At 42.7% G+C, this 22,286-nt stretch overlaps 3 protein-coding genes across 5 annotated transcripts in view; 2 read left to right on the forward strand and 1 right to left on the reverse strand.

Annotated features, from left to right (window-relative positions):
* LOC120454662 (5'-AMP-activated protein kinase subunit gamma-1) overlaps positions 1-22,286 on the forward strand; it is a 67,947-nt gene that overhangs the window by 15,366 nt on the left and 30,295 nt on the right. For 2 of the 3 annotated variants that reach the window (XM_039640165.1, XM_044006464.1), the window contains exons 3-6: positions 13,426-15,208; positions 17,773-17,894; positions 18,170-18,794; positions 18,862-18,984. In XM_039640165.1, the coding sequence (XP_039496099.1) occupies positions 13,562-15,208; positions 17,773-17,894; positions 18,170-18,794; positions 18,862-18,984 (2,517 nt within the window). In that variant the 5' untranslated portion in view covers positions 13,426-13,561. The remainder of the gene's footprint in view (positions 1-13,425; positions 15,209-17,772; positions 17,895-18,169; positions 18,795-18,861; positions 18,985-22,286) is intronic. The other variant, XM_039640167.2, reaches the window with a different exon arrangement.
* LOC120454666 (protein toll) lies at positions 2,098-3,387 on the forward strand. The gene has a single exon (XM_039640177.1). The coding sequence runs from the start codon at positions 2,098-2,100 to the stop codon at positions 3,385-3,387; it is 1,290 nt and encodes a 429-aa protein (XP_039496111.1).
* On the reverse strand, positions 5,723-8,357 carry LOC120454665 (sensory neuron membrane protein 1). Its single transcript, XM_039640176.2, has 7 exons — positions 8,150-8,357; positions 7,933-8,090; positions 7,716-7,863; positions 7,003-7,257; positions 6,424-6,930; positions 6,178-6,356; positions 5,723-6,117 (listed from the first exon to the last, which is right to left on the reverse strand). Exons 1-7 carry the CDS (start codon positions 8,258-8,260, stop codon positions 5,820-5,822), a joined length of 1,656 nt encoding a protein of 551 aa, XP_039496110.1. The 5' UTR covers positions 8,261-8,357; the 3' UTR covers positions 5,723-5,819.

Consider the following 22,286-nt stretch of genomic DNA (forward strand, 5'->3'; position numbering starts at 1 on the left):
ATCGAATTTGGGCGAAGTGATTCTTAAAATACGGCAACTTACACATCACCCATCTAACATTTGACTGCCTTGCGCTGAATATTTTTGCTGATTATTGCGCGAATGACTCAATATTTATCAAGCAAACTATTTAGTGGAGGGCATTTGAGTTTCGGTTCGATAAGAGCACCCGAGCTTCCGATAACTGCTTGTCGTTCTTATTCTTTTTTTTTTTTTTTATAATTTTTTGTTGTTTTTAAGCAATCATTTGCTTTGGCAATCGTTTGGCTTGGGTTCAGCGATGAGCAGCAAGAATGGATGCCACCCTTGCACGAAAACATCCATAAATTATCCAACCCAGAACTTTCGCCTGCCTGCCGCAGCGACTGCGAAGTGGTGACATGTCAGTGGAAAAATGTGTAAAATATTTAGCCAATATATCGACGTGCGAGCGGGTTGAGAACACGTTCAACCTGCTTTCAGTCGCTCAATTAGCCAGTTGCAGCTTAGCGGGCGAAAACAAAAAGATTGTGACAGGCAAAGCCTTATTAATTTGTATGCAAACAAATTTATTCGCTTGTTGAAATGTAAAAAACGAATTTTCCATTCGATTTTGGTGGGATTTGCTGGGCTTTGGCCTGGCAAACAATTTGAATATCGATGTCCAATTTTTCCACTTTACGTATTACAATTGAGCCGCCTGTTTGCACTGCGCTTATTATGAGCCAATGGTTTTTAAATTACGCGACTCGAGACTGCTTTTGTTCTTTCCAGGGCATTTGCTATAGCCATATCTACATATATCTATTGTAGCTCAATTGAAACGGCATGACTTCGTTTAGCGATACACTTTTTCGTCTGTGCCCCCTTTGTTGAATTCAATTTGCCGCAATTACTTTGCATACAAGCCCCAAGAGTGAGCAGAATTTTTTCAGCTTTTCTGCCGCCAAGAGACTTTGCCCCGCCGTCTGTACTTCATTCAAATCAAATTCCCCCAATAGTTTAGCAGTGTAAACAAATGCGATACAGAAATATATAAATCAGCATACTCGTATAGCCGCACTTTTTGCCTCTATTGTGGGTGATTTTATATGGCGCCTTCGGTTTATGGCACTTGATTTATTTCATTAGGTTTATTGGTCATTCGAACACTAAATGTTCAGGATATGCAAAGGTTGTTCCACCCATCTGACTGCACCGATGACGAAATCGGTAATGATATAACTGGAAAATGAGCTAACTGCCTTTACAACAGGCGAGCTTACTTTCAAGTGCTTTTGGGTATTTGTTTTAAGGCGGAAATGCTTTAAATTACTAGAGCTTTAGTAATATGCAGTTCCAAAAACTAAGGATATTTTTATATTACCTATTTAGGCTGTGAAACAAGTAAGTCGGCAGATGATTTGTAATCCGCTTTCATGATTCTATTTATTGCTTAATTAAATGCAGCATACGGGGAAGTACGCTTTGAAGATAAGGTATCTGATTCAGAAAATATAGATTGCAACCTAAGATAGTGAAAGATGACCCCTTCAAATCAACACCATATGCACCACATCTAAACCTACTCCCATCAGAAAATGACAGTCTGAGCTAACTGCTAAATGCTTGTAGACAACTCCTATGATTATCAGCGACCGGCCAGACCAAACGTAGCCAGACTTGGCATACTCTTGCAATGGGAATGCTCCGTCCACAGACAGCACCCATGCCATATCAACCATAGCAGCTGGCACAACTGGGCCATAAACTATAACTACGAGTATGAGTATATACTATATAGCCTGGCAATCCGCCGAGAGAGCCGTGTTATGAAGTGCGGATCGAGAGATCGTGCTTATCGGCGGGTATTATGCCAAAAGCGTGATAATGTTCTCCACCGGAGCGCAGAAGCAACAACAATGCAAATATATTCATTGAGGGGAACAATATAATTTTATTGACCAAAAATCGAACCAGATTGTGGAGTGGGTCGGCACAAAAACAAACAGGCAAGCAAACAAACGAACACCTAAAGACCTGTTTCGGCTTTTTTGGGGTGGTTCTTGAAGGCCGCGTTCTGGTTTTGTATTAAAATGCCCCCCAAGCTAGATTTAGGCTCAGTCTTCTTAAGCCAAGATGCGGATGCTAAACTATCTCAACTATATTTGTATCGCAGTGATTGGTTTCGCGACCTGTGAGGTTTCGCGACAAAAGCTTGAGGAAATTGCAATTGAGAGTTTGGATTGCCGCGAAAATACGTGCACGAATTTGAAATACCCTTTGGCTGCAGAAGTGGCCTACTTCTCAGAAAAAGTGACTAAACATTTAAGGAACTACGAATCTCTCATTCTTCATAGTTCCCATTTGGCCAATTTGCCGAGAAAACTCTTTCTAAAACTTCCTCAGCTTGTGGCATTCCATGTATTGGAGTGCGAGCTTCAACAAGTTGATCGAGAATGTTTTGAGGGTGCCAAAAGCTTGAGAAGATTGAATTTGGGGGGAAATGCCCTCCGAGTTCTGGATAGCAACACTTTTGAATTGGCCACCCAACTGGAGGAACTCAACTTATCAGACAATCAAATAGAGGATCTGCCCACCACCATATTTCGGCCCCTAAAGAACCTTCAAAGGATCAACTTATCTAAAAATCGGTTGATGACTATATCCCAGTACATCTTCTCACAACTAGGATCTCTTAATTCCATAAATCTGGACAGTAATCAGTTGAGTGAACTGCCTGGCGAACTTTTCAGAGATCAGCGAAAACATTTGTCAGATTTCTCAGCCAGAAACAATCAACTCGAGCGGATTCCTTTTAATATGTTTAGTAAGATTGCTCATCTCTCGCTCTCGTTCAATCGCCAACTCAGAAGTCTGCATCTATCAGCTGAAATCAATGAGCTGGAGGCCACCAATTGTGGTCTCGAATCAGTGAAGTTGGATGGACGGGTGGTTGGTGTCCAACTGGAGACTAACCTGAATCTGAATGAGTTGAAGATTTCCGAGCCCCAGGATCTGGAGCATCTCTACGTGGCCAATACCAATCTGTACAAACTTGACTTCCTGTCGAAGGCCACTAAACTAGTTGACTTGGATGTAACGGGCATTGTAAATCTCGCGGACTTGCCAGAAATTACCTCAGCCAAGGGATTGGAAAGATTGAGCTTTACCTACGACAACTTGACTTCGGATCACATGGACATGCTGCCGCATCTGAAGGATCTCAACTACTTAGAGATCAGCCACGAAGAGGGAAGCGAGATCTTTATTAAGGATCTGGACGAGGACTTCTTTGTTGAGGAATCGGAACTTAACTGCGGTCAATTGGCGGATCTGTTGGAGTTCGAACTGCCCAAGGATACAGCCATCTTGGAAGATCGACTAGTTGGAGATCCTCGGGGGCCAATGAGATGTGGAATGTCATAGGGTCTAAGCTTTTCATGGGAAAATAGTTTTAAATGCGCAGTTAATTATGAAAAAAGTATATAACTGCGTAAATCTTTTATAAAAAGGAAAATGGTTCAATTTGCCATTTCTTTGTTTGACTTATATTTTCATACAACTACAACCACTTGCCACTACTCAAGGGCCAACAGAACAGCTCAAAGAAGCTGGGTCCGCAAAAATCGAATTTTTGAAATTTGAAAGGTGGAATCGTTTGCCCATCGTTTGCCCATGTTTGCCCACCAATTAGTTTTTTTTGCCCACGTCCAGTTTTCAAGATATGAAATTTCGAAAATTTTCGAAAATTTTCGAACTTCAAAAAGTTGAGTTTTTTGAACTTTTTTTTTTTTAAATCGCAATAACTTCGTTTGCCCACGTTTGCCCACCCTTTAGAATTTTGAAAAAACTTTTAGTTTAGAAAATATAAGCACTTAAAGAATTAAGCATTTTCCATACCCCAAAACTAAAAATTTTCAAACAAAATCGTTTGCCCACCCTCTAAAAATGCTTTTTATCGTTTGCCCACCCTCTAAAAATGCTTTTTATCGTTTGCCCACCCTTTAAAAATTGTTTTTTTCGTTTGCCCACCCTTAAAAAAAATAAAAACGTTTGCCCACCTCTTAAAACTAAATATTTTTAAACAAAATCGTTTGCCCACCCCCTAAAATTGCTTTTTATCGTTTGCCCACCCTTTAAAAATTGTTTTTTTCGTTTGCCCACCCTTAAAAAAAAATAACGTTTGCCCACCTCTTAAAACTAAATATTTTTAAACAAAATCGTTTGCCCACCCCCTAAAATTGCTTTTTATCGTTTGCCCACCCTTTAAAAATTGTTTTTTTCGTTTGCCCACCCTTAAAAAAAAAATATTTTCAATTAAAAATTACTTTCAGTAAGCTGTGGCTCCAATTCACACGCACACGTGGTACTTGCCGCATTGACAATACATACATACGTACATATTACAAAAACATTATGGTGTATTCTGCTTATTCTTCACTAGTTCCTTATGCTGAGCAACAACAATTTCATATGCTTAACAGTTACCTCGGTGTCCGACTGAAAAGCTACATTGCTAAAAATCAGTCGTATGTTTCGTTGCTAGCAAATTGGTTTACATACATACAACCCAGAAAAAAATAAAAACAATTGTGTTTGCTTTACCATATTGTTATCCAACATAATTTGGAGTTTTCAAAAGCATTAAAACTATGTATTTTCATTTTTTTCAACTTGATTTTTTCAGTGCAGATAGGAGAACCGAAAATGTGTATGTGTGTTTTTTTTTATATGTATATGTTGGTTATATGCAACAACACCTCTGGCCTTTGATCGTTTTTTGGGAGTAAGAAAGAGATAGATAAAGATTTCCGCGTAAATTATGAGATGCAAGTATGAAAACTGATTGCAGCGTCGTTTTGCTTATGTCGATGGAGGTGGCAGCGCACCTGTGACAAAGGGTTAATTTTTTTGGTAAATTGTTTTAAGAATCCAATTTTATGCGATAAAAAGCAATTTTAGGGGGTGGGCAAACGATTTTGTTTGAAAATTTTTAGTTTTAAGAGGTGGGCAAACGTTTTTATTTTTTTTTTAAGGGTGGGCAAACGAAAAAAACAATTTTTAAAGGGTGGGCAAACGATAAAAAGCATTTTAGAGGTGGGCAAACGATTTTGTTTGAAAATTTTTAGTTTTGGGGTATGGAAAATGCTTAATTCTTTAAGTGCTTATATTTTCTAAACTAAAAGTTTTTTCAAAATTCTAAAGGGTGGGCAAACGTGGGCAAACGAAGTTATTGCGATTTAAAAAAAAAAAGTTCAAAAAACTCAACTTTTTGAAGTTCGAAAATTTTCGAAATTTTTCGAAATTTCATATCTTGAAAACTGGACGTGGGCAAAAAAAACTAATTGGTGGGCAAACATGGGCAAACGATGGGCAAACGATTCCACCTTTCAAATTTCAAAAATTCGATTTTTGCGGACCCAACTTCTTTGAGCTCAACAGAACAAGTACTCATAATTCATCATAATCATAAATCATTAATCAGCGCCTTACAAAAAGAGATATTTTTGCTTTAACTTTTACGCCTGTCTTTGCAATTGTTTTCGGTTTACAGGCATTGCAACCATTGTTTAAAACCGATTTGTCAATTCACAGACACTTGTGATCGCTGATCTCGTACTTCAATAGCTGGTTTTTCGTTTTTTAATTGGTGTCAGTGGAGCGCACAGATCTTGTCATCTGCGATCTGCGATCAGTGGTCAGCGAACATCGATTAGCGATCACTCGATTGGCCACCGACCAGTTTCCCAGACGAAGGTGCTTATATCTGTCTCAATTTATTAGCTCATGTTGGACTACACAGGTGCAGTGGACTACGACTATGGTGCAGAGATCGCTGGAGATCGCCATTTGAGGGATTAGTAGCGCTCCCGGTGCTCACTTTTGAGATGGGGAGCTGGATGGGTGGCGGGATTCGTGCCGGGAATCAGAGTATTGGGCACCTGAACAGGGTGCGCAGTAGTAGATTGCTTTGGATTCGCTGGAGGCAAGGGCTCCTTTGTGCTGGCCACATCGTCTACCTTGTTGTTCTCCTTGAGGATACTGGTTATGTCCAAACTGTCGGACTTGTGGTAGAAAAGGTAGGCGGAAAACATGAGGCCAACCAGGGAGAAAGTAATTAGGGACCAGCGCAAGACAGAGTTGATTTTGAGGCCCCTGAAATGAAAGTAATACAAGTTATACAATTTCTCTAAATATTGTATATTCCAAACTCACAGAAAAAGTGTGTATTTTACTAAGTTCGTGTAGGTCTTGTTGAGATGTACGCCCTCCTCCACCCAAAACATGGGCAGTATCAATTTGGGCAGATTCCTCATGGGTTCGATGCCCTCCACTGGCTCCATGTCCAGGTTAAACTGCAATCGCTTCGCAGCCTGAAAAGGTGTTCCAGACATCTGAGGAGAGGACAAGTAGAAAATATACGTGAGTATGCACGAATCTAAGTGGCTCCAAGTGGCTTACGAGTTCAAAGTCTATGTAGACAGCATGATCCTTTTCATTCGGATTAAGACCATCCACATCTGCAATCAGCTTTGGGTCGCCCAGATAGAAATGAGGCATTGATGCCATCAACGGACCTCCAACACAGGCCGCCAGATTCATAGTTCCCTTGGGCGGACACGTGTCCAGATCTTCGGGATCTTCGCAGAAGCAGTGAAGCCTCTCATCAGCACGTATATCCCCAAAGTCCAGGGTGTATCTCATCGACGGCATGCCGTGGTAGGATGACTTGTGCTGGTAATAGGCTCCCAGGGATCTACACAAATCGGGTGTGAATGCCCACAGGCCATCCTCCTTCTTCAAGCCGGGTGCAAAAACCGTGGAGTCAGTGCCCACGAAGGTGTTGCACTCGCCATCTGGCCAAACGTCTTGCTCCGGTTCGTCGGCGAACTTAACAACCTTTCCCATCTTCTTGTTATTCTTCACTCCGCGACAGACTGTAAACCTCCCAGCATCCGAGTGATTCGCCTGTTATTCGATATGATTTAGTGGAACTTCAGGGGCTTAATAGTCCTTCTATTAGCAATATCATTTGCTCACCTGACCCATAAACGAGAACAAAAAGTGCGTCTGGTTTACTTGTTTGGCCTGCTTAACCTCTCCCGTGTAAAACACCGTGCAGAGCGCCTTTGCGGCGAATTCTTCCGAGGAGCAGTCTACGTTGATGCCCCGGAAAAACAAATCCATGAATTTGGCTTTCAGAAAGGCTTTGGCATCTGGAAACACTATGCTTAATCCCTTGGAAACCAGCTCCATCATGGCAGCCTTCTCCCTTTGAACCGAAATGCCGCCAGGCTGTAAACAAATTGTAGGGAAAAAATCTCAGAGTAATTTGAGCTTTGAATTACAAAACACAAACGACGCCATTCTCAAATCCATTTCTATCACTATTAATGGGTTAATTTCGTGGCTGCTATTTTGGGGCTGGGAATGCAATTTGCATAATTCACTTGGCTAACAATGGGCCACGTGGTCATTAGCTGGCGCCTTTGGTGCAGTTTTCCATAGCTCTGACCAGAATCTCAAAATGCTGTAAAGTCGCTGATGCAGCGAATGCTAATTTTAGATTAACAATAAGATTGCAGTAATGGATAGCAAATAGGATTTGATTTTAAATGAAACTATGGAAAAATATGATTACTGAAAATATATAGCAATAAAATACCAATAAATAGGTGAGCAGTCTTAATTATTTATTATATTCCTACCATGCAGCTGCTCGTTTAAAAGGTTTCAGTTTGTTTCACAATTACCTGCATTATGGGATGCGGAAGGATAATCTCCTCCTCGCCCGTGAGTGGCAGCGTCTCCTTTGCGTTAAATATGAAGGTGTTCCTCATGGTGAAGCTGACCGTGTCCTCCACGACGTCATCCTCCAAATCGTACTTGTCCTTCCACTCACTCAAAGCAGGGAAAAACAGGGTTAGTTACGTGCTATCCCGCACAATCTAATATATGTTAGCAACCCACTCGAATACGAAGGGACCCACTTCCTGTAGACGTGGCTTGGCGCCTTCGGATACCTCATCCGGATTGGTAACGTTGAAGACATAGAAGTAGAAATGCAGTGGAAAGGGAGTGTTGGACCAGAGTTCCCGAACATCCGATCCCGGCTTTAGGGTTACTTGCTATTTGGGGAGAGCCACTGTTAGATTAAACCCGGGGATTACTCCTTTTTGGATCCCACCTTTGAAATCATAAACTTGAGAATCTTCGGAAAGATAACCCAGCCGTAGATTATGGCAAATACGAACATGGCTCCCGAGCCCATGAGCAGCTTGACCCGAGGTACTTGCATCTCTGGGCTATGGTTACTTTCTTTCTCTTATTTTCTATTTGACGAAATCCTTTCAATCCGATTGCCTCCTTCGAGCTGAAGACCTGAGGCTTTCACAGTCGCGACGCAACTGAATCGCCGCGACTCTGGAGACCGGAATCCCCTTCTCAAATTGGACGGAACGTGCGAATATTTTTCGCTCACAACTCACCCATGGCAACTTTGCGGTTGAGGAGGCGGCTGGCCGGATGGCAAAACAATCAGATAACACGGCATTATTTATAAAATCAATAATTGCATGTATTTGAGTATTATAAATTGTTTCTACTCTACGCTCTACGCAGATTCGGCCATAGTCGGACGCACGAATGCGGTTTAACTGGCTTTTGTTCTGGACCCTGGTCATAAAGTCGGTTGATCATGCACCTGTGGCAGTCTGACTTAATTGCTCGCATGGCCCAAAATCGGATTCGGTTGAACGATCTTAGCGGTCCATTCTGGTCAGAATCGTTTTAAGCACTTAAGCGTTTGATGGGCTAAGAATATTAACGAAATCATTTCATTTGCTTTCTTTAGGGGGAGTTAAATGAAGATCCTTAAAGGTCTTGGTTTCCCTATAAGTCGAAAGCGAATGGTAATTTGGCCTTTGGAATTGATAATAGCACACATCGTAATCCGAAATCAACTGATAAATAAGCTTTAGCTACCCTAAAATGCCTACTATCACCTACCTAAACGTTATGCACTTGGACTTGGAGAACTTATTTCTATACTTCTGTAATTGAATTTCCTAAATGACTTATGACTTATGCGACACCTGGCCTATATTCCATTATTAGGTCTTGTTGCGTTTCCTTGGAAAATTCTTTCCGTAATTGCGGCAATTACATTTCCAATTTCATGACGAACGAATGCAAGTGTTAATGGATATTCAAGAAAGGAGCGAGCCAGACTCTCAAGGATTGAATGGAACTTGAGTGAAAAGGACAAATACTATTATTCTATATTATATAAATTACAACAAATTATTTGTTGGTTAGGTCGACCAATTCTAAAAAAAACGTTTCAGTTGAGTTTTGAAAAATACACTGATACTCTTGATAATGTTCTTTATGCTACTTAAACCTTTTCCTTCAAATAACTGGTTATGAATACAGTTTTTTGAGCGTAGTTTAAATATCTTGGAGGGATCACGCTATTCTGAAATATTTTCGTCGCCTTCTTAATCTTCTGAATATTTGTGTGGGATTTTAATAAGCCAATAACTCTCTTTGAGTTAGATGCTCAGCCACCTTGACCGGGTAACTGGGCACGGCCACGCCCCTTCAGTTAGCTGTTTGTTGACACAAACAGAAATCGAAACTGAAACCGAGTGCAAAACATAATGCATAACAGTGGCACAAAACGAAAACAAAAACTGAAAGCAACAAGAAATCAAAAACAGAGAAACAACTTGAACAATGGCAAAACCCAAACACGTGACTCTGCCGTCGAGTGGAATTGAGTCGAGTCAAGAAACATACATACATACATATATGTACATATGTATGTAGATATGTAGGACAGACAGGGCCTCTCCAGCTCGCCAGTCGAAAATGACAGAGAAAAACGAGTCGAGACGAAAGTGGAAAACGTAAGCTGAAGCGCGCTTGACAACGGCAGCCGATCGTTCAGATTCAGATACTTCAGATACGCAAAGTACATATGTCCCCAGGTTTCTGCGATTTTCTGCTGAGCAAATAGAAATTGCAATGGAAAATAAAGTGCCAGAGCAGCTAACTACTTGATTACGTTTGAGCTCGATGCGAAAGAGGAAATTCTCAATTTCGATTGCTGCCAATTGCCGATTGTTGCCCCAAATAGTTTTCGAATCGCCGAAGTGCTCAAGGGGTTAAGAGTGTAGTCAACTGGATCTTGTCTTCAAAATACAGAACGTATCAAAGAAACCAAATCAAGGAAACACACGTGTTTTCATAATTTTCAACCCCGCTGCCATTGCGTTTACCTTATTCAGTAAAAAGGATACGTATTCTTATTGATTTGGTTGAGTGTAGCTAAAAATATTGAAATTGTCTAGTTACTTTTTATGGGTTTTTTTGATGAAGTCTTTAAATATTTCGACAGCGCGATGATCTTATCTCAAAAGTTGCAATACGGTTTACAGCAATGCAGTTTGTCTTAAGTACGTAACCTTAAATTGTTGTCTGAAAATAAGTTGACTTAACTGATGTCGTTGCTTGATTAATAATGATACTAAACTGTCAAGCTGTGCAAAAATGTTGTTCTCATGGAAAACTGCCTTAATCGTTGAAAACAACTTTAATGGGCAGTAACGTAATAATTTGATTATGATTCTAATTTAGTTTAACAACTCTCTACAAAATAGATGGTAGTTTAAGGATTACAAATCTATGAAGTACAAGCTAAACATACATGTTTGCATTTAAAACTGCCTTAATTGTTGAGTTTAAGATTGATAGGCAAAAAAGAAGACTATTTAAATTTGATAACCACTTAATCTGAGAACTTACTAACAGAAATAGTTCTTGAAGCATTCCAATGTGCCATGAAAGTGCCCTCCCACACACATGGCAAACTCCATAAGTTTATGGCTCCGCAAACGAGCTCTAATTTGCGGCATCTTAAAAGTGGAAAGCTCGCAATTAGCAGGAAGCTGCGAGATCCCACGATCCTCCACCCACTTGAATCCCCCATCCCACTGGCTTCGCAATGCTAATTTGCTGGCACTTGCCACAGAGCTCATTGTTTGGAGTTGGAGTTCTTGTCTTGGGGCGGAAGTGGCTTTAACCTGGTGGGATTCGCTTCCTAAACGTCCAGCCCACTTGGTTCTCACTCTCCACTCGTCACGACGATTGCAATATCAGTTATGTGCCGCCTGACAGCCTTTGATGAATCGCTCGAAGTCGATGGAAAGCAAGTGACATTTGCACTATCAGACGAGTGATGTGAATCATCTTCTGGGGAACAGGGATCACGTGAGACTGTTTTATTAGTGGATTAATTGCATAAGCCTCCAAAGAACCGAGTGACGATCATTCAATCACCTGTGGAAGTGGAGGTGCCTCGAGCACCTGGCATCCTACATCATTTACCAGCAATTACAGCCCACTCATTGTGCGGCACTCGGCACTATATACTTGTATATTTGCTCGATTGCTTGTGCACCAACCTAATATCAAGTGCCAAAGTCAGCACGGCACCGGTACCGTGTATTTCAGAGACATGCCTGATATGGTATGCAAAACGACTAAGTTTAGGAAGCAGTTGGAGATGTTAGTGTATGCCAATAAGTAAAAGTAGGATAATAAAACTCTTGAACCACAGTACTCAGTATATTCATAATATTTTATTGAAAACACAGCTTGAAACTATTAAAAGCCGGCTTGTAATCGCGCAACTTATGTCATTCAGAACTGGGTGACCCCTCCACCAGCTAACAGCTATACCCAGTAAAAATGCATTTATACTTTATTTGCTGCTCGGGGGATATTCAGATGCCTAAATGACACAGAAAATTGTTTGAATGCCAATTTTGCGTTTGCTTTTCGTTTAATTATTGTCGTCGGCGCCGACTCTTCTTTGTTGCTAAAAGTTAGCTTGCGATATTTTTGCGGTTGCCTTTTAACTGCTGTTTTGTATCGCGAAATCAACCAGTTCGTTTGGCAGTGCGGTTTCTTCCATTAAACAATAATATCGATTACGTGACGAGAGTTCAATGCTTGAGTGCGATATGCCTTCGCTGTTTGCGAACAAAGTGCATAAAATGCGTTAGAAATTCGAAATGGAAATGAGCAGAAATGAGGGAAGGAGAGTCACGTATTCGCTTTCAAATCGCTTCAAATCTTTCAAAGCTTTAATTCTAGAAGGAAATATTGTTTGATTCGGTTCCAATGCACGACTAAATAATATTAACCACTAAAAGTCACAAGGCAGAAATGCCAGTTTGTCTGGCAAAGTCGGCCGCAGATACAAAGATACTCAGATACAGTAGGCAGAGATACATAGATACAAAGATACAACTGCCCGCGGGTCAAACGCTGGCTATGGCTGATAATTAATAGATACATTACCGAGCGATCAGCTGACTGCAATTGAATCAGTTATGCAATTAAGTGCAGGGCGGAGCTTCGGGGGTCGTTTAATTGCATGCTAGTATCCAGTGGATACAGATACATGGCAGTCGGACGTGTTTCTGGATTGAGTCAGAGTCAGAGGAAATAACGTGCCCGGTAATTAATGCGAATTTTCTAGCCAAGCGAAATTCCAGCGAAACGAGCGTGAAAAGTATCGAGGCATCTTCGGCTCACTACTGGCCAAATCAAAGGTTCAACTTTAAAGGTTGATTCACCAGCAAAAGTGCGTCACCATCTCCGTCAGACATCGCTGACATTAGCATATGCACGGATACCAGATACATTTGTATCTAAATGCCATTAATTGCGGTTGGTATCTATTAGATGCGTACGCCATATGCTCCATTACACAACTCGCGGTTTGGGTTGGGCCACTCGGTTTTAGCCACGATTCTCACACTTGTTGCTTGGAAACGATTTGCGTATCTTTGGTGATTCCTGCTTTGTTCTTGGCAAAATGTTTTTAAATTTGTTCAGTGCACATGTAACTATTTGTTGTTAGTCTTTCTCAGAAATCCACGCGTTCTATCGCTATCAATTAACTTGGTTTTAGACTTTCGCAAACTAATATTATTTCCGAAATGCCTATTTTCCATTTCAACTTCGCAATTCTACTGTGTGTTTTGTATTGATATATATGTTCGGTGGATTTCTGCTCTATCATTATATAAGCTGCCGTATGTTTTTCATTTATTCCATTTTCCATTTGTTGAATTTCGCGTTCGACTTTTGTTCTTGCTCCAAGCAAAACCACGCCGATGACGAAGCGTAAATAATGAAATTAGCTTTTGTTTTGCTCGTTTTTTTGTTTGTGGAAGAAGTGGGTAAGAGAAGGAAAGGGAAGGAAAGGGGAAAATCGTACGACCTTCACCTCCCTAGGAATGTTTGCCGACTTCTGTTCAGTGAACTGTTGAACTGATTTAAATGGGTAAGAAAAAGGTGTCAAACAGCTCATATCAACACAAAGGAACGATGAAAGGCTGAAGCGCTGAGTTGTGGTCAGTCGATTGATATACAATAATCTTTTCACAGATTCCCAAAGAAGACGGCATATCAATGTCGTACAAAAGAAAATATTTTGCATAGCGCAGAGTGAGAAACCCCATCGATAGACAGAGCAGCAGGAGATCCATAGCAAAATTCCAAAGATAGAACGCAAAGCAACCAAATGGCCACGAACTGCGACTTCATAGAGCAGCAAGTGAAGCAGCAGCCGTTGGCCAATGCAGCAGTCATGGGCGTCCAGCAGGAGGACAGGGCGCAGGAGCCCAAGGAGTTGCAGGATGAACCGGCGAAGCAGCCAGTTGGCGGCAATCCGTACCAGCAGTTCGCTGGCGAGGATAGCTTCGAATGCGCCTTCGAGTCCACCATGGATGACCTGGAACAGGGTGTCCTGGATGGCTACGAATCGGACTCGGAGGCGAGTGCCAATGACCAGATCACCGACTCCGCCTCCACCGGCAGCCTGGGCCAAGTGGTGCAGCAGCGGGAGGAGCGATTGAGGGGCTTGCCGGGTCCACTACATGGTCAGCACATCGATTCCGAGATGCTCAAGTGCCTGCCGCGATCGAACTCCTTCGACTTCCACAGCAGCAGTGGCAGCAGCTCGGATGACGAGGACGATCCGGACGACGACGATGATGAAGTGCACCACAGCCTGGGACTCAGCCTCAGCGGGAAGTTTGTCAAGGTCGATCTCTACTCGGGTCACCAGAGACCCGGCTATCTGCTACCTCCCTACATCGAACGACGCCGATTGTCGCAGTGCAAGGAGGAGGATGACGAGGACGAGGGCGGCGATAGGAGCCAGCTGGGCGGAGGATCTTTCACCGGAGAGTCAACCAAATCCGAAAAAGCCTCGAAGGCGCCCCCACGGCCACCCACGCCGCAGGATGAGGCCTCCAAGGAGAAGTTCAAGGATCTGGAGCGGCTGAGGCAGCAGTTCATGCACAAGATCGATCGCATCAATACGCGAAATATCGAGGAGAGTGGAGCACCGCCGCCACCACCTCCTCCGCCGCCCCCCATACCAGCGACGATTCTACCAAAGGCCCTGAAGGCGTTACTGCACACCCAGGAACCAGTTGCGCCCCCTTCCCGTCCTCCTCCAGTCAGTCCACCGAGTCCTGCACCCACATCCAGCGTTATGGTGGCAGTGGAACCGCCGGTTCCTGCAACCCCGGAGCCCGTTTCCCCACTGCCCCTGCCCACGGAGCCCCCGCTGATCATCAAGGGCAAGTTTAAGGTCACACTTGCCCAGGAGACACCCGAACTGCGAGTCGAGGCCCAGAAGCTGAGCAAACTGAAGGCCAGCTCCAATGCGCACACCATCAGCTTCCCCTCCAGCTTCGGGGGCTACTCGTCGGTGCAGGGCCTGTTCTCGCAGCGATATGGCTCCAATCGGTTTCCCACCGCCGCTCCCCATCTGTCCAAGCAGTTCTTCGAGCCATCTCTGGTGGAGATTCGCACGCCGGCCCAGAGCAATGTGGCGCTGAATACGACTGGGCTGGTCAACAGCAATCACCAAAGCCTCACTTGTGATACAAATAGTTTAGCCAACAAGCCGCGCACGCCCAGCGAACGGGAGCTGGACGAGATCTGGATACGGCGGCAGGACGGTGGATTGAGTGCCACTGCTGCATCAGGTGCTCCTTCAATGCCACTGCAGCAACAGCAACAGCAGCAGAGACCCGTCTCCCTGGGAGGAGCGTCCACCATGCCCCGTTTGCTGAGGAGCGAGAGCAGTGCCTCCACCACCAGTCCATCCCGCCAGCTCACCAACTCGGGATCCGTCTCCGTTTCTGTCTCCGATGATGTAAGTGAAGGGTTCAGTTCAGAAAGCACTCTAAAACTACGCTAAAGTGCAGGGAACAGTCAAATACATAGAACACGTCTATCTGGGAGAAGTATCTGGTTTATGAAGGATGGGATTAGTACATATGTAGTACCTAGCTACTTTGATTTTGGTGGTTAATCACAGTTGTGCTATGGAAATATATTTACATAGGCAGACAACTAATCAAATCGATGAAATTATGCTCACTAAAAAGTTCTATATCTACACAAGAAACTTAAGGCCATAAAACCTAAAGCACACAGTTAATTGAGGCTAAATGGGTTTGTGTAATCTTTATATTCACAAATGTGACTGACGTCATTTGAGATATGTGCCTTTATCATTTTCAAATAATTTAACATGTACAATTTGGGCAATGAAAGATCTGGTGAGCGAAACTGGGATGGGCACCGAGTTGATGATGATGTCATAAGAACAGCTCCCATACATCATTTGTAAAGTGTATTTTTAGTTCGTTACATTCAGGGGCTTGTGCTCCAGGGTTATTTCTGAATACTCCTTCGATCGCCATTCCCAGAAATATATGTTTTTTGTACTACTTCTTGAGAGGAATAGGAATACGGCTAAAGGGCCGCCACTTGACCTGCACTTGTGGTGGGATCTTACACTTTGTTTGCTCAATATTAATAATTCGCTTGCTGTTTGTTGTTTCTATGATATCCATTAAGTTGTCTATTTATAGCTCGAAAAGAGCAAGAGGTACTCGAATTATTTCAATTCTTCAGTCTTCGCTTCCTCTTCGCCTTTTCGAGTTTTCCAGTTTTCGAGCTTTCGAGTTTATTTGTCCGACCGAAAGGTAAACCAAACACGGCGAAAAATCAGCCTTTTGGGCTTGTTTTTATCGTGCCACACATGTGGTGGCTATATATAGTAATATAGTCAGTATAGTCGGGTGTTTCTCTATATCTGTTGGCTCTCCGCTTATCATGACACAGTTTGTCAACATTTCCCGCTGGAGCCCATCGCCGCTTCTTATTTGTTTTGACAGAACGCGGGCATACCGCATATGTACGTATGAATGCCAGTATAAAATTTCCATATATATCCCCCTATATAGATGGGCAGATAGTCAGATAGGTATTTACCTTGTCTTGGCAAACAATGACGTCAGTTTTCTCCAGTTAAAGTTCCGCCACGCCCTAAAACAAACTTAGGAGGAAGGTCTTCCCTTTTGCAGTCGTCGAGCGTGTTTCATAACTGCTTAAATATTGAACTAGACCGTGTCAAACAGTTGATACTCAGCTGCAGCTACCCCAATGGCACACATATATTTCTAGGCACCAGCTTTTCGTCTGGTTTCTCTGAGTGTTGACCCAATAAAGCAGGCAGTGCCAATTCGAGACCGCCTTTGTCGTTAACTCATCGCAGTCGTCTGCGACCCTCGGGGCACGTGACTCGGCTTTTCGCACATGAAACCCCTTAGCCGTGAAGAAAGCCGCTTCGATCTCTTTGTAGTTTCGCTATAAATAATTCAAAGACCGGTGTTTGCCGTCTCCGATCAAGTTTTTTGGCCAGTGTTGCGTGGAAAAGGTCCAAGTCCAAGTGGAAATTTGTATATGTGATTTAACAATCAGTTAAGTTGTTAACATTCCTGGGGAATTTGGTAGCTTGTCTATATCGAAACAAAACAATCTGATTCTGCTTCGTTCAGTTTAGTTGTAAGTACAGCGTGTTTATTACCTCAAGAGGGATACATTAAAAACAAGTTAAATAAATAAATAACTATTGCTATAAACTGGTCTCCAAATAATAATAAAAATAGGTATATCGCTGGACTACAGAAAGTAAGAAATTAAACTCAGAAAAAACAAACAACGATGAAGTGGATAATTAGTTCGTTCTCTCCCATTGATCATCAGTCATAATTAGCTGCTCATTAGCATAATTGTATTTAAGAGGATGCCCCTTAAAGTGTGATGTACAAGGAAATAGTTGGAGTTCCCTGAGTTTCGGGTAGAATTCCTAGAACCGTCGAACTATAGCTTCCTTGACAACGGCTGTCCTGGGCCACACATTCAATTGCAATTTTGCGTAATCATAAATTAATTGACTACGTTCGATTGGCGAGCAACAGGCGGGATACGGATACATAGGTCTTCCTGTCGCCTCCGTCATCGTGTTATTCCAATTAAAGGACGCATCGGGTGTCGCCTGCTCCTCCAATTGGCGTCACCCCGGGTTACGCCACCGAATCCATTGTGTATTGTGGCGAATAAATTGTATTTGTAGACAATTCGGCAATAATTGCAGCTGCTGAAGAGGGACGGACAGTACTGGGGATAGTACAAACAAGGGTCAGAGGTGAAAGGATACGGCGGATAATGGATAATGCCGTTCGGCATAGTTTGTCCCATCAGGCCCTTAGTTCGTTTTAGTTCGTCTTGGCCAGCGGCGCCAGAAACATGCAAAGTACTCTCGCCGTCGAAGTCGCTAGCCCACTGGATGCCAACTCCAATCCCCCCCACATTCCCAATCCATGCCAGCCACAAACTAATTCCCAAAAACGCCATGTTCGCTTCCAGGAGCAGGATGGCAGCCTCGGAGGAGCCGGCCGGATGCCAGGATCCCGACCCTCCAGCGCCCCCGCAGAGCCAAATGCCAAGGCGGCCAAGAAGGCCTACAAGAAGATGGAGAAGGAGCAGCGGTGAGTTGCTAACCAAAATAGTAGAGAGTTATTCCAAATTCGAAATAGAAAACAACTGCACAGTGTAAATTTACTGAAAAGGGATTATTTATTTGCTTTAAACTGTAGCAATGAACGTATAATCCAAACTTGAGACGTTTTTTGTGGTTTCTATTAAACCCAGCCATATTATGGAGCTGGAACTGGGAACAAAACTCGTTCCAGAGCTATAGCAACATGGCTGGTGCCCAATTAAATGTCATTTGTACTAACAAATTCATTTTCCTACGCCACAGTCGCCAGGAGAAGGAGCAGTCGCGACGGGAGAAGGAGGCCCGCAAGCTGGAGCGCGAGACGGCGAGGCGGATCGAACGCGAGGCGGCCAAGCTGGAGAAGATCAACAGGCACAGCGAGAAGATCTCACGCAGCACGGAGCGGATGGCCATGGCGGGAGTGGGCTCGCGGTCCGGTTCGCTGGAGCGGAGGCGAAGTGGCGAGGACTCGCCCGTGCTCAATCAGTCGACGGTGCACGGCATAGCGTCACCCAACCGAAGGCCCACGATCTTCGACGTCTTCCGACCACGTGCGAAATCCGATGCGAAACGGCAGAAGGAGAAACACCTGCTGGATCCCTCCTCCGCCGACAGCAGCGCCACCAGCAGCACCTACTCCGTTTCCGGGGGCACAGGTCCGGCCTCGAGCTCCGCAGCAGCCGGAGCAGCAGGAGGAGCGGGCGCAGCGGCGTCGGGCGGAGCGGGAGGAGCCGGTGGCCTTATGAACTCCATGAAGGTGGCCATGCAGAACTTCAGCCATCGCCAGCATCCCGCCGTGACGATAACGAGCGCCGACGGGACTCAATCCACGGCAAAGAGCAAGTACAAAGACGGCAGTGCCCATCCGCATCAAGGCAGCGACGCGCAGGTGAGTCCCGGCTCCCGCATTCTGGCATTATTCCACGATAACTGATCCAACTGATCTCCTCGGACAGTATTACCACACGGTGACGGCGGTGCGTCCAAACTCTTCCCAGCGGTCCCCGATGACCAAGGTCATGGATCTGTTCCGGCATCGATCCAGCTCGGTGGTCAGCGAAGCCGACAAACGCAAAGCGGTAAGTGGAAAGTTCCTCCTTTGTAAGACTTCAGCTTGATTTAATTTCTAATTAGGGAAGTTTAATTGCATTTTTGTCTAGAGTGTGCTACACAGTATTCAATTTGTGTTAGCTTGGGGCTACCGCCTTTAAAATAGTTAAAATAGTTAAAATAGCATTACCCTATACATTAACAATTTTTCTATTTATCTATTTATATAAAGCTCTAGAAATGAATGAATAATTTAATTCCCTTAAGGGTATTTTAATTTACTTTTACTTTGACCTTGAACCAGTTATATTTTCTTACTTTATTTTTTTTTCATTATTGGTTAAATGATAAACCGCCCAAATTTGGAATCAAACGATTACCTAAAAAAAATAGTCGATAACTTTGTCGATGTTCTGAATTATCAGTTGCAATCTGCGGATGTACTACAGCGCCACCTGTCGAGCTGTAGCTAAAACTGCTGCATAGGTTTGAGTCTCCGCTCACAGTTCACCGCTGAATAAAGTGTCCCCGCTATTAACTTTTAAAATCAGCGGCTTTGTTTTTGTATTTTTGTATAATTCAATAGCAAATATGGTTGTAATTGTTAATAGCTTAGTATGTAAAACATTGCATCTTGGGCCAGACAATAGCTTACCATTTAAGCTTGAACAAATAAGCATCTGAGTTTACATAGAAAGTATCAAAAATCGAACAACGAAATTAATGGAATTGATAGAAAACAACGAGATTAATGGTTATTTCGTTCATGAATATTGCTTATCTCGTCCCATTAGATTCAGAGCAGTGTGATTAAGTGATTACCAGCATTTCACTGCCAAATGCCATGTTGTCTCGAAAAGTCCACTTGAGGGCTTATCGGCGGCAAGAATCGTCATTAACAATCATCCATCTATTAATAATTATGCGCCATTATTGATTTCAACTCGATAGGCCTCGATCGATTTGATTGATAAGCCTCGTTTCTGATTATTAATTATCGTTTATAGTAAGAGAGGCTGAAGAACTGAAAGCTTTAGAAATTTTCAAGCACAGAAATCTAGAAATCTATAAAAATATATATATAATTATTTTGTGGCAAGTATGTATGTGATTGATTGTTTGCCTAATATAATACATTAAACGTGTATAGAACTTGTTTGTCAAATAATCACTCAACATTTTCAAAGCGGACAAGTTAATTATTTTTTGAAGTGTATAGAACGGAAAAGTCCTTTAGAGCGAAAGCTTCAAGAACAGGTGATCGGCTCAGCTGTTTTCACTCTCCCACTGCCGTCTTTCTCCCTCTTTCTCTTTCTCCGCTTTTCTCTCGCTTCTCTGGCTGTTTTTGGACTTTTGCACACTCGCAAGTATATAACGTATACGCCAGCGTCGCCGCCTTTGTCACTTGAACATTTTTTGTTTGGCCGCCGATCGAGCGGATGTGTTGTTATTTTCACTTGCATTTCCAATTCAGCTGGCCAAGCGGCAATTGTGCGCGTAGTTCGTGGTTTTCGCTCCTGATCCTTCGGATTCTGGCCCGATTTTGAATAGGAATCGGGATATATTCATTCCATCTGTGCGTTGCTCGAATTATACATAAATACGCCCATCGCGTGTGTCCGTGTGTTGACATCGAACGTTTCCGTTTATTTATTGTTTTTCTTGGCAAGAAAACTGATTCAACGGCCTGGAAAAAACTGAAATGTGTGTCTGGAGAGCTATTTTAAATAATCTATCAGTAAACTGTTTCTAAATGCCTATAAATAAATAAAACGTTCAAATTTATAATGGAAATATATAAAGAAATAATCACAACTACGAACTATTTGAACTACCATTTTGAGTGCTGGGGATCGCCAAAGTGTAACTAAACAGCGACTCAAAAGTTCTGGCACAACCACTGAATAAATAAAGAAATATTTATATTTATATTCCGTGGCGTGAAAACAAACCATACACGTTTGCCCACAACAATTATTTTTAAATCAAACAAATCTATGCCGTTTTATTTCTGCTGCCATTTAAGTTCTAATGTGCCGCGACAATTAATTTAATTTAAAACACACCGTGAATTTCCTCCTTTTTGGCGGACAATTTGAGTTCATAATTTTCAAGTTCATTGACGAAACTCACGCGCATGTTCATATTTTTGCACATTTGTTCTTTGTGCAAAAACTCTTTTTATTTAACTAAATTAATTGAGATTTCTAAGGCACTGAAATAAGCATATTTGAATATGCTATAGGGCAAGAGCACGAAAAAGCCGACATAATAAATGGCCAGCATGTGATCGGTGTTTGGTGCTAATGCTCACAAAATACGCTAAATAATAGGTGATGGTGCGGTTGTGCTGGCTTTTCTTGTTGCTTGTTTTCAAAGCCTTTAGGCCAATATCTTAGTCGCTAATTTGTGGGGTGTCCAACTTTTGTGGCAAGAAAAGTGCTGAGGAGTGTTAGCATGGCTCCTCACTTTATACTTGAAATGCCATTTACCAGAACTCAATCATCTGCTTAATTATTCCATTGAAATCTGTCCCAATACTTTGACGTTTTCCGTGAGGACACGCAGCTGTTGTTAATAATAGGGGATTTTCCACGCCTAAACATTTTCAGTTTTCGGGTGATTTGTTGGTCATTATCACTGACTGACGCTTGACTATTTTATGGCATCTCAATGTATGATATCACTGTTTTCGCTGGCCCTTTTCCCGCTCACGCGATTACTTAACTGGGCGATAAGCGCCCAAGTGTTATTAGCCAAATGAAAACGAGGAAGAATCCTATCGGCGCTGGCCACAAAGTCAACAAGAAGGAAGATTCAGTTAGGGAAGCGAGAGCGTCTGGAAATTAATTTAGAATATACAACGGAAGGCAGGCGAGTAGATAAGATAAATGCAGGCTAGGGCGGCCAAATAAAGTAGAAATAGAAATAGAATGAAATTTAGCAGATAACTTGGGCATTAACCAAATATATAATTGCAGCTGATAACTCCCCAGATCGGAGATACAAATCAGGAAAAGAAACGGATTGCTAATTTGCTAATCAGCAAGCAAACCTCCACATATCAGTCCGATCGCAATCAGCTTTCCCTATATGGCACTTTATGGCACATGCCCACTTGGGATTTCGCTCGCTTTTTTTGTTCCACGAGGAAGTGAAAAGAAAGTGAATTGTTTCAAACAGACATTCTGATTCTCTGGTTCTGTGCCCACTTATTTAATTATTTCTATTTATGCATTTCGCCTGAGGTCGCCTCGCTTTTTTGGGCCCTGCTCGTTAATCAATCACTTGTCAAAGTGAGAACTCTTCTCTGTTCCCACTACTTATTTAA

This window comes from Drosophila santomea, chromosome 3R, assembly GCF_016746245.2.
Source record: "Drosophila santomea strain STO CAGO 1482 chromosome 3R, Prin_Dsan_1.1, whole genome shotgun sequence".
Classification (NCBI taxonomy): domain Eukaryota; kingdom Metazoa; phylum Arthropoda; class Insecta; order Diptera; family Drosophilidae; genus Drosophila; species Drosophila santomea.